General features: G+C 48.9%; 2 protein-coding genes across 2 annotated transcripts; both read left to right on the top strand.

Annotated features, from left to right (window-relative positions):
- Positions 1 to 1,230: 1,230 nt before the first annotated feature.
- BDCG_00256 (WEE protein kinase) lies at positions 1,231 to 4,911 on the top strand (the record flags this gene model as incomplete). Its single annotated transcript, XM_045415776.1, has 3 exons — positions 1,231 to 3,133; positions 3,389 to 4,065; positions 4,135 to 4,911. The coding sequence occupies 3 exons, from the start codon at positions 1,231 to 1,233 to the stop codon at positions 4,909 to 4,911; spliced, it is 3,357 nt and encodes a 1,118-aa protein (XP_045271643.1).
- A 1,058-nt stretch (positions 4,912 to 5,969) lies between these two features.
- Positions 5,970 to 10,384, top strand: BDCG_00255 (adenosinetriphosphatase). Its single transcript, XM_045415775.1, has one exon. It carries the CDS (start codon positions 6,550 to 6,552, stop codon positions 9,967 to 9,969), a length of 3,420 nt encoding a protein of 1,139 aa, XP_045271642.1. The 5' UTR covers positions 5,970 to 6,549; the 3' UTR covers positions 9,970 to 10,384.
- Positions 10,385 to 10,442: the final 58 nt, after the last annotated feature.

Genomic DNA, 10,442 nt, shown 5'->3' with positions numbered 1-10,442 from the left:
TCATCCCCTTCGACGACGAACAACTGTCATTTTCTCTCTCTCTCTCTCTCTCTCTCTCTCCCTCTCTCTATATTCCAAGTCTAGGCACGGGTAGAGTTTACACAAACCCAACAAGAGAAAGAACAAAAAAAAAAAAAAAAAAAAAAAAGAAGACAGGAAGTGTGTGTCAGGCAACATACATATAACATACATAACATACATAACATACATCATATACATCCACCCGGGTGAGGCTCCACTCCCCACTCCCGCCGCCCCGTGTGTTTCTCGCCGCACACGTCGCTGTCCTCGCCTCCTCGCCTCCTCGCCTCCTCGCGCCTTCGCGCCTTCGCTCGCGTTCTGTCTGTCGCTTTTCTTCCTCCGCCCTCGACAAACTCCTTCGCCTCTTATCTCGGGTCTATCCATCACCCATCATCGGCCGTCCGTCATCTGTTCCCTCCTCCCTCTATCTATCCTAGGTTTTCTCCATCGATCGTGTCCTCTGACGTTACTCTCCTTTTTGCGCGCGCGCGTCCCTCTCTATCTTATCTTGCTGTGCTGCGATACGCACGCTCACTGCTGTCCAACCACCCTCTTTGCCTTGGACAACCCTCTCGCACAGCTCCTCACGGTTGGTTCCCTTGCCGCTTGCCATACATATATCTATTACTTGTTTTCTTTGCCCCCACCACTCCCTTCCCTTCTGTTCTGCGCCCGCACTCGTCATTCCGCTCTCACAGACGTTGCTGAAAGGAGGGAATATTCCACTGAGCGCATGAATGGAGGTGGCAACCGATGCGAATTCCTCGCGTCTGTTGTGAACTATCCTTCCTGTTCCAAAATAAATTTCGACAAAAAAGAAAAGAAGCTGAGACACTTGAAACATTCCCGCCTTGTTCTCTTGTTTCATCGATTAACGTTTCTACGTGATTTTGGGGTTATCATTGGCAAATATAATACACGACAATCTCCTTTCTTCGTCGCTCTTCGCTTTTACCACTAACTACATCGCGACACTTACGCATTCTTTTCACGTCACTTTCCCCTCAGTATTTTTATGCGCTTCTTCGGTCTTTTCCAGATATTAAATCGGTAGCCCGTATCCTCGTCTCTACAGTGAGGCATACTTTTGCCACTTACTCTCTGCGCTCCGCGTTTGCGCACACAAATCATATTGAACCGTATCTTCAGGATTCCTTCACTTTCCCAAACTATATCGGGAGTTTTTAGTCCTAGTCCCCGCTGGTCGCAATGGTCGCTTCATTCTCACCGCACCGTGAAGCGGGAGGGACTCTCCATCTACCGTCGCCAAACGGAATTCATCATGTCAACCCCAGTTCTGCCATCAAGCAGCTGCGGCGCTCTCTCTCCAGATCTCCCTCAAAAAGCAGCGATTTCCGACTCCTCTCGCGACCCCATTCTCCATCCAAGAATACACACTACATTTCCTCGCCACTCTCTCCCTCTCGTCGAGTTTCTCAAGGGAATCTGTTCCTAGTGTCAGCCAGTTCTACATCGTCGCCTTTAGCGGTCCCATATCCACCAAGTGCAAGAATGAACAGACCGGGAATTCGTCGAACGACCAGCTTTCAACCCCCCAGATCTCGTACCACACCGTCGAGCCCCGCGAAACGTGTGCTGCTCGACTCTCGCGATAACGGAAATTCGCTTCCACCACCTCTCGTTGGGGAGAAATCTGATGAACCAGTGCCACCTCTACAAGCTTCGTCTACAGAGATCAGTAGTAGTCCTGAGCTTGGCTCCGGTGACAGCAACCTTAACCAGCCTGCAGATAGCTTGTTTCCGCAGATACCTGCTTCAAGAGTTGAAAAACGACGGAGTGGTACATTTAGGCCCTTCCCTTCAACATCCAGTCCACTGAAGCGGAGCGATGTCATTATGAATCTTGATCAAACTCCACTGCGGAGTCCCTCCGCCAAACGACGAAGTCTGCACGGCGCTAACTTCGGCTCAGACTTCAACTTTTTTGAAGTTGATAACAACATAGGAAGCACACCAGATAAACTACCGAAGCAAACTGAAAATGATACTCCCACTTCGGGCTTCGCCCAAATACCCTCTAACTTTTCGGCGATACCGAAACGCTCATCGTCTCTCAGGAAATCAACTCTCCAGCAACGACAATCGGAGCGGTCCCTGTTTTCTCGTACAAGAGCTGGTACTGAGAATGACGCTGAGCCCCCTCCGAGTAGCCCTATGGTTCTACGGAGTCGACAACCGAAGTCCTTTGATGGCCATCTATTTTTCCCGGCTCTTCATGACGGCTCTTCCTCCAATAATAGTATCTTTTCTAATTCTTCCACCTCCCTTTTCTCCACATCACATACGAACAACAAATCGACTCAGACTCCATACGGTGCTCCTCATCCACTATCTAGAACCATTACCCAGTCTTCGTCTGATTCGAGCCTCGTGGACGATTCACCAACCCATGAACCGATCAACAGGTTTGATAAACCAAGACCCATCCTGAATTTCTCCAGGTCGCTTCCCACTGGTTCGACTAGACCAGTTGGGCCCAGTCAGCTACGTCAGGAGAATTCGGACACATCTACAGAATCCTTCGCTACGCCTGAAAATTATAAACTTGTGAAACCCCTGCCAGCTGCGTTTATGTCCACGGGTCTCATCTCCAAAAAGAATCGTAATATGGATGATGTCCATAACGCATCTATCACTAGCAAAAACATGCCCGACACTCCATGTAAACGGCCACTCAATCTATTTCCAGGTGTGCACAAGCCATTACCCCAGGCGGCAGTCGAAAAGGCGAGCTCGAATCGCTCTTCCTCTGGAACCCCTTGGACCCCTTTCAATCAGCAACAATCTACAGTATCTCCTCCCCCCGGCCCCTTTTCCAAAGGCACGGGTATTTTTGGCAATTCCTATGCGAAGTCAGCCATCTCGCGTCGCAGTAGTTTTGTCAGTGCGGATGGAGACGACATCCCCCAGTCTCAATCACCTTCTGGAAAGAATGATACCCAATCAGCCAACGACTCGGAATTACCACCTACCCCGACAAAGCAAACCTTCTTCCCTAGCGGCAGCCACTTCTCTAAATCGCGGCCCCATCGCCCCTCCCATAGCCAAACACCCTCATTTGACTCGCTCTCTGGCCCCTCTGGACCCTGCTGTAAGTTGCCTTCCACTGAATATTCATCACCCAATATGGATGTGGAGAGTGATAGCGACATGGATGACTCCCCATCTGCCGGTTTGACCCATAACTTAAACCAACGCCCCTTCCCCGTTCCGTCTTCTCTTCCCAGATCACGTCTGTTGCAGAATCTTAATTCTCCGTCTCCGCACCCAAAGATCTCATTTCATACTCTGTCTCCTCTCAAATGTTCTCAGTTCGGAAATGCTAAGTTTAGTGCCAACTTAACAGCAAGCCCTCTTGGAAATAAATCATTAAGACGAGACTCCCCTCATACCCCGCAAGAACACATTTTCCCTCCCGACCCAAGTGGCTTATCTATATCAGCCCAAGGCGACCAACGGTCCAACCCACGAGATGATCCATCGGCGCTACCAGCAACGCCAACTGCACCCCGCGAGTATTTCGCGCAGGTGGGGAAAAGGTCAAGTCTTTCTTTGGGTGGTTACAATGCGCCCGATGTAGATCCAAGCCTCACTTCTCGTTTTGAGAAGGTTGAATTGGTGGGAACTGGTGAATTCTCGCAGGTCTATCGCGTCACTGAACCTCAATCAACGACACCATTTGGATCCCCCTTCCATCAGACCTCCTTCTCACAACCCCCCGAAAAGCCAACTAGAACTACAACGTCTCGCGCTGAACGGGTGTGGGCTGTGAAAAAGTCTAACCAGCCGTGCACGGGTCCAAAGGATCGAGAGCGCAGGAACAATGAGGTTGTTGCCTTGAAAGCTTTGGCTAATTGCGACTATATCATTTCCTACGCCGACAGCTGGGAATACAACAACATCCTATATATCCAAACGGAATTTTGCGAAGAAGGGAGCCTGGACTTGTTCCTGTCGCAGATTGGGCTTAAGGCCAGGCTTGATGACTTTAGAATTTGGAAAATACTGCTTGAGTTGTCGTTGGTAAGCAATACACGAACATTAAAAATATCCTCTGTCTTATAGGTCTATATACTAAGTTATATTCAACAGGGCCTGAAACATGTCCACGATTCTGGATTCATTCACCTAGATTTGAAACCGGCAAATATTTTGATATCCTTTGAAGGTGTCCTCAAGATTGCGGATTTTGGAATGGCGAGCCGTTGGCCTGCTGCAGCAGGTATTGAAGGCGAAGGGGACCGTGAATATATCGGCCCTGAAGTCCTTATGGGACGTTACGACAAGCCTGCTGATATATTTGCCCTGGGTTTGATCATGTTTGAAATCGCGGGGAACGTGGAGCTTCCTGACAACGGCGTATCGTGGCAAAAGCTTCGAAACGGCGACATGAGTGATGTTCCTAGTTTAACATGGAGTCTAGAAACTAGCAAAGTCCTCCGCGATGCCTCAGGCAACCCACTCCCTGACAGTAGTTGCTCATTCGAGCAGCTATGTGCATCGAACTCTGACGAACAACAGCACTTTACCGACTCGCACTGCAGCATTGGGTCCGACACCATCAATTGCAATGGCCATAGTCCATTTGATTCATCTCGAAAACAAGCCTCACCGTACGTACGGAGCGGTGAGCTTGCTGAACCACCTGACTTCATGGTTGATGCCACGAATGAACAAGCGCTGGACACCATCGTTCGGTGGATGATATCCCCCGACCCGGCCGATCGGCCCGTTGCGGATCAAATTATCCAGACGTTTGGTGTACAATGGGCGGAGCGGCGGCGGCGAGCTGGAGCTACCATCTATGAAGGGAACTGGGGTCCTGCGGATGAGGTTCTGGCAGAAGATGCGGAGATGATTGACGTTTGATGTTCTACAGATTAAGCAGCGCCCGCAGGAAAGAAAAAGGAAGGAACATATATTATTAATTAACGACTGGTTTCGAGCATATATTTTTTGTTCTTCATATATATATATATTTCTATGGGGGTTTGCATTTTCTTGTTGTTTTCTTGAGAGGTTATGGGCTGGAGTTGGAATCTGGGTTTGCGATGGGTACGAAACAGTCCCTCCTATTTGGCGTTTGGACTGGAGAAAACCCTTTTTTTGTGTGGTTGTTTTAACCTACAGGGTTTATTCATTTTCATTTTAATATTTTTTATAACTAATCAGGGAGCTACGTGGCTGCTCACCCTGGGGAACCTACAAGTCATTTGTTTGATGATCATTGGGCGGGAGCCGTTGCCATATGCACATTTTTATTTCGAAGAAGGGAAAGTTTGGGGTTGCAAAGGATAGGGTGAGATGGAGATGGGACTAGAATGTTCAATATGGAAAACGGAAAAGGGATCAAGATCCATTGATTGAATTTGTCTGGCATTTTTTTTTTTTTTTTTTTTTTTTTTTTTTCTGAAAGGAAGAGAAGCGGGAAATTTAGTTATTTTGCTTTGTTTTTGCTTGTCCTCTTGCATTCTGATACTATATCCAATTGACTGTTGTTATGATCATATTGAGTTCATTTTTGTCATTTTTGTTCTTTTGTGTTCACTCCTATGATATTCCGTATAATTTGATACCTTATTCAGAGGCTTTCGAGGTTTGCTTCTGCCCTGTTGTTGTGAATGATTCTTGATATTCTTTTCTGCGCATGTTTCTCATCATTCAGCTTAGTACGGAGTATGTTGTGCCGCTACTGCTACAGTTGTTCCCTCTCATACCTGTCACTTAGTAAATAAATTCATATATTTATTGTAGGCAGAATGGAAAATTTGTAGCTAGATTTTTACCACCACAAGGTGCATTTCTTCTGATAGATAGACAATGTAGCTTGGCTTTTGGCTTGTAGCAGAGATATTAAAACTTCACACAACTTTCCTTTCCCAAAATGAAATAATAGATACAGATTGCGTCGAGAAACAGTCAACCTACCTACCTACCCTTACTTCAATCCCAAACGGTTCTCTTCTTTCTCTCCGGAGATTTTATATATCACATGACTAACCTTATTATCAGCCTTGGCATTGGGGCGATCGCAGCTCAAAAGCCAAGCTGGTGATAATTTAATATTTCGCATCCAAAACGCGCGGGTTTTACGAAAAAGAAATTAAAAGCCTCAGAATCAAGTACCAGGAGGATAGCACTCACCTCTTGAGTCTTTTTTTGAGCTCCATATTACCCATACTTCATCCGTTTCAGCGACATCAGCACGCTTTACTGAGTTCTATTGTGCGGAAACACAGTACCGACCTCCTGAATAAATACACTTTAAACGGCCTTCTTCGATCTCTTCTTGTTGCGCTGGACGAAACTGAGGGGACAGACGGACATGCTATAGCACTGAAACCCCAAAAATATCCTAAATCCCAATCGCGCGCCGGCATCCGTGGACGGGTCCCCCCGTTCAGCCTTCACGGTCCGCTGTGAATTACGAACTACCTCAACAGCTAGCTGCCATACTATAGTTCCCACCCCCGAAAGGACAGGTGGTGAAGAACGACAATCAGCGCCATGGATATCCGGACATATATATCCGACTCCCTCCTACGGCTAACAGGCGCCTCAGATGCGACGGTCATCGATTACATCCTCGCCACCACGGGCTCCGTCAAATCAGCCGGCTCCCTACAAGAGAAACTGGGACCGTTCCTGGACGGGAATGAGAATGAAATCCATTCGTTCTGCGCTGAGCTATGGAGAAGGGTGCGTGGCAGTTCTGGTGCGGAAGGAGATAGTGGTACAAAGGCTAGCAAGGAACAGCTAGCGGACGGGTTGAAGAAGAGGTATAGATTGGTTGAGATGGAGGAAGACGATATGGATGTTAATGCTGGGTTGGCGCCGTTACAGACTACTGAAGTGGGGAAGAAGTCGAGCAGGAGGGCGAAAGAGAACGGAGATCGCGGAAGGAGTCGGGACGGTGATGACGGTGGTGATGATGAGTCGAGGCACAAGCGTGCGCAGCGTGCGTATCGTGGTGTGCGAGGTGAGCGAAAACGGGAGCGGGAAGGCGATCATGATCGCGAAAGTCGGCATCGGTCCAAGAAGGTCCGCAGAAGGAACGACAGGGATTTTGAAGACCGCTGGGGCGATGAAGAAATACCCGAAGACGAAGGTGAGATGTATGATGAGCAACTACAACAAGAAGAGGCCCAACAAGAAGAAAAAGAACCAACACTACGCTCCCAGTCCCCTCGTTCTTCTTCTCCCTCTTCAGATGGAGATCCAGAGACCAGAGCTGAGCGGGCTAGACAGCGCGACCTCAAGGAGCGCGATGAGTTCGCGAAACGCCTCGCGAAAAGGGACGATTCGAAGTCAAAGAAAATCGTCGAAGATCGATCGTCCACGAAAGACTCGGATGCAGCCCGGCGTCGCGCGCTGGCTGAAGATGCTGCGGCGAGGTCCGCGGCAATGCCAGACTTGCGGCTTCGCTCGCGGCAGGAATATCTTAAGAAACGCGAAGCGGAGCGACTGGCTCTGCTGCGCAAGCAAGTCGCGGAAGAAACTGCCGAGCTTCGCGAGAATCCAAACTTGACACGTCGGGAAAAAGAGGAGTTTAAGAAAAATAGAGAAGTGCTACGGCTGGCGGAGGAGCGATTGCGGATTGACGATTATCGGGATGGCTATGCGTTGCCTGAAGATTACATTACAGAAAAGGGCAAGATTGATCGGAAGCGGAAAGAAGAAGCGCTTTATAAACGTTATGTTGATCGGGATGAGCATGGACATGAGCGGTTCGTTACTGAACATGAGGAGTGGGAGAATGAGCAGGCAGCTAAGGCTAGAGCACAAATTCACAAGGCAGAGTTCGCTGATGAAGGGGATTACGAGTATGTGTTTGACGATGCGCAGAAGATAAATTTCATCATGGATTCGAAGTTAGAAGGGGACCGGAAGCCGTTAACCAAGGAGCAGCTGCTCTTCCAGCAGAAGCTGGATGCGGCAGAACAGAAAGCAACGTCCATTGAGGAGACAAGGAAAAGCTTACCTATCTACCGGTTTAGAGAGGAAATTTTACAAGCGGTGGCTGATCACCAGATTATTATCATCGTTGGAGAAACTGGTAGTGGGAAAACTACTCAAATCCCTCAATATTTACACGAAGCGGGGTATACCAATGGGGGGATGAAGATTGGCTGCACGCAGCCTAGACGAGTTGCAGCGATGAGTGTTGCTGCTCGTGTAGCTGAGGAGATGGGCGTTAAGGTTGGGAATGAAGTTGGATATGCTATCCGGTTCGAGGATGCTACCAGTGACAAGACAGTGCTCAAGTATATGACTGATGGTATGCTGCTACGTGAACTGCTTACGGAGCCTGACCTTGGTGCCTATTCTGCACTGATGATCGACGAAGCCCACGAGAGAACTGTATCCACCGATATCGCATGCGGTCTGTTGAAGGATATTGCAAAGGCAAGGCCTGATCTGAAATTGCTTATTTCATCAGCAACGATTGATGCGCAAAAATTCCAGAAATACTTTGATGATGCGCCCATCTTCAATATCCCTGGGCGAAGATATCCCGTGGACATACACTATACATCACAACCGGAGGCAAATTATCTTGCCGCTGCGATCACTACCGTATTCCACATCCACATAAGCCAGGGGGCTGGCGATATTTTGGTCTTTCTTACGGGTCAAGAGGAAATTGAGGCTGCAGAACAAAGTATACAAGAGACAGCTCGGAAGCTAGGTTCCAAGATACCAGAGCTGATAATATGTCCCATCTACGCGAACTTGCCTTCGGAACTTCAAGCCAAGATCTTTGAACCCACCCCTCCCGGAGCGCGAAAGGTGGTTCTTGCTACCAACATTGCAGAAACCAGTTTGACCATTGACGGAATTGTGTATGTGATTGACCCAGGCTTCGTGAAAGAAAACGTATTCAACCCGCGCACTGGAATGGAGAGCCTTGTTGTTACGCCCTGCTCGCGTGCATCTGCTGGCCAGAGAGCAGGGAGAGCAGGCCGTGTCGGTCCAGGCAAATGTTTTCGGCTATATACAAAATGGGCTTTCTACAATGAGCTAGAGGAAAACACCACTCCAGAAATCCAACGGACAAACCTCAACGGAGTCGTCTTGATGTTAAAATCACTCGGGATCGACCAGCTTCTCGATTTCGATTTCATGGACCCACCACCTGCAGAAACGCTTATCCGTGCTCTCGAGCAGTTATACGCGCTCGGAGCGTTAAATGACCATGGCGATTTGACCAAGGTTGGGAGGCAGATGGCCGAGTTCCCCACCGATCCAATGCTTGCCAAGGCTATTCTAGCAGCCGATAAGTATGGATGTGTCGAGGAGGTGCTTTCGATAATCGCCATGCTAGGCGAAGCCAGCTCTCTATTCTTCCGACCCAAAGACAAAAAGATCCATGCCGACAGTGCTCGCGCGCGTTTCACCATTAAAGCCGGCGGTGATCACTTCTCACTCCTAAACGTGTGGAACCAATGGGTCGACTCCGACTTCAGCTACGTCTGGGCGCGCGAGAACTTCCTACAACAACGAAGCTTAACGCGTGCCCGTGACGTGCGCGATCAGCTCGCCAAGCTCTGTGATCGGGTTGAGGTAACTATTACCTCTGCGGGGGCCAATGATCTCGTCCCCATCCAAAAGGCTATCACGGCCGGGTTCTTCCCGAACGCGGCGCGTCTACAACGTGGCGGTGATTCATACCGGACGGTCAAGAATGGACAGACTGTGTACCTACACCCGTCCAGCACGCTGTTCGAGGTGAACCCGAAGTGGGTAATATATTACGAGCTGGTCCTGACGAGCAAGGAGTATATGCGTAGTAATATGCCACTGCAACCCGAGTGGCTAGTGGAGGTGGCCCCGCATTATCATAAGAAGAAGGATTTGGAGACGTTGGGGATTGATAAAAAAGTACCGAAGGGGCAGGGGGCGGCGGGGGAGAAGAGTAAGGTGTGAAGATGCAGATTATCATGATGGCGATGGCCGACAACGAAGATAATGCATTTTGGATAACCATTTAGTCGAAGAAATGTATATGTATTCTAGATATATCCATTATATACTCTATATTTCAACCGCCGTAGACCCCCTTATTCCAGTAGCTTACAGCCAATCATCACATGGAAGTTTCGGCTGACAAAGGAGCCGAGTTCGCCATCTGGACGCCATGTCCAAATAGGCCTAGCTTTCCCGGCGTCCTCGTGCGGGCCAAATCTACCTCGGCTCTCACAGCGCACAGGCGACAAAGCAACGACCGAGAGACGTCGGTTCGATTGGCTTACAGTTGAACGTGGTGCCAAAGAAGTTGATCATGGTGCCAATTCTTTATGCACTTTAGTGCTCCGTCTAAAATCCCCCACCCACTACTCCGTACACGCCTACTAATTCCAGTCTAACTGTTTTTCAATCTCTCACTCAATCCTTGTTTA

This window comes from Blastomyces dermatitidis (assembly GCF_000003525.1).
Source record: "Blastomyces dermatitidis ER-3 genomic scaffold supercont1.1, whole genome shotgun sequence".
Classification (NCBI taxonomy): Eukaryota; Fungi; Ascomycota; class Eurotiomycetes; order Onygenales; family Ajellomycetaceae; genus Blastomyces; species Blastomyces dermatitidis.
The sequence above is the reverse complement of the archived record's forward strand: the minus strand, read 5'-3'. Positions and strand labels throughout refer to the sequence as shown.

What these genes read in the sequence shown, in the direction of transcription:
- BDCG_00255 (XM_045415775.1), top strand. Translation starts at nt 6,550, where the DNA reads ATGGATATCCGGACATATATATCCGACTCCCTCCTACGGCTAACAGGC.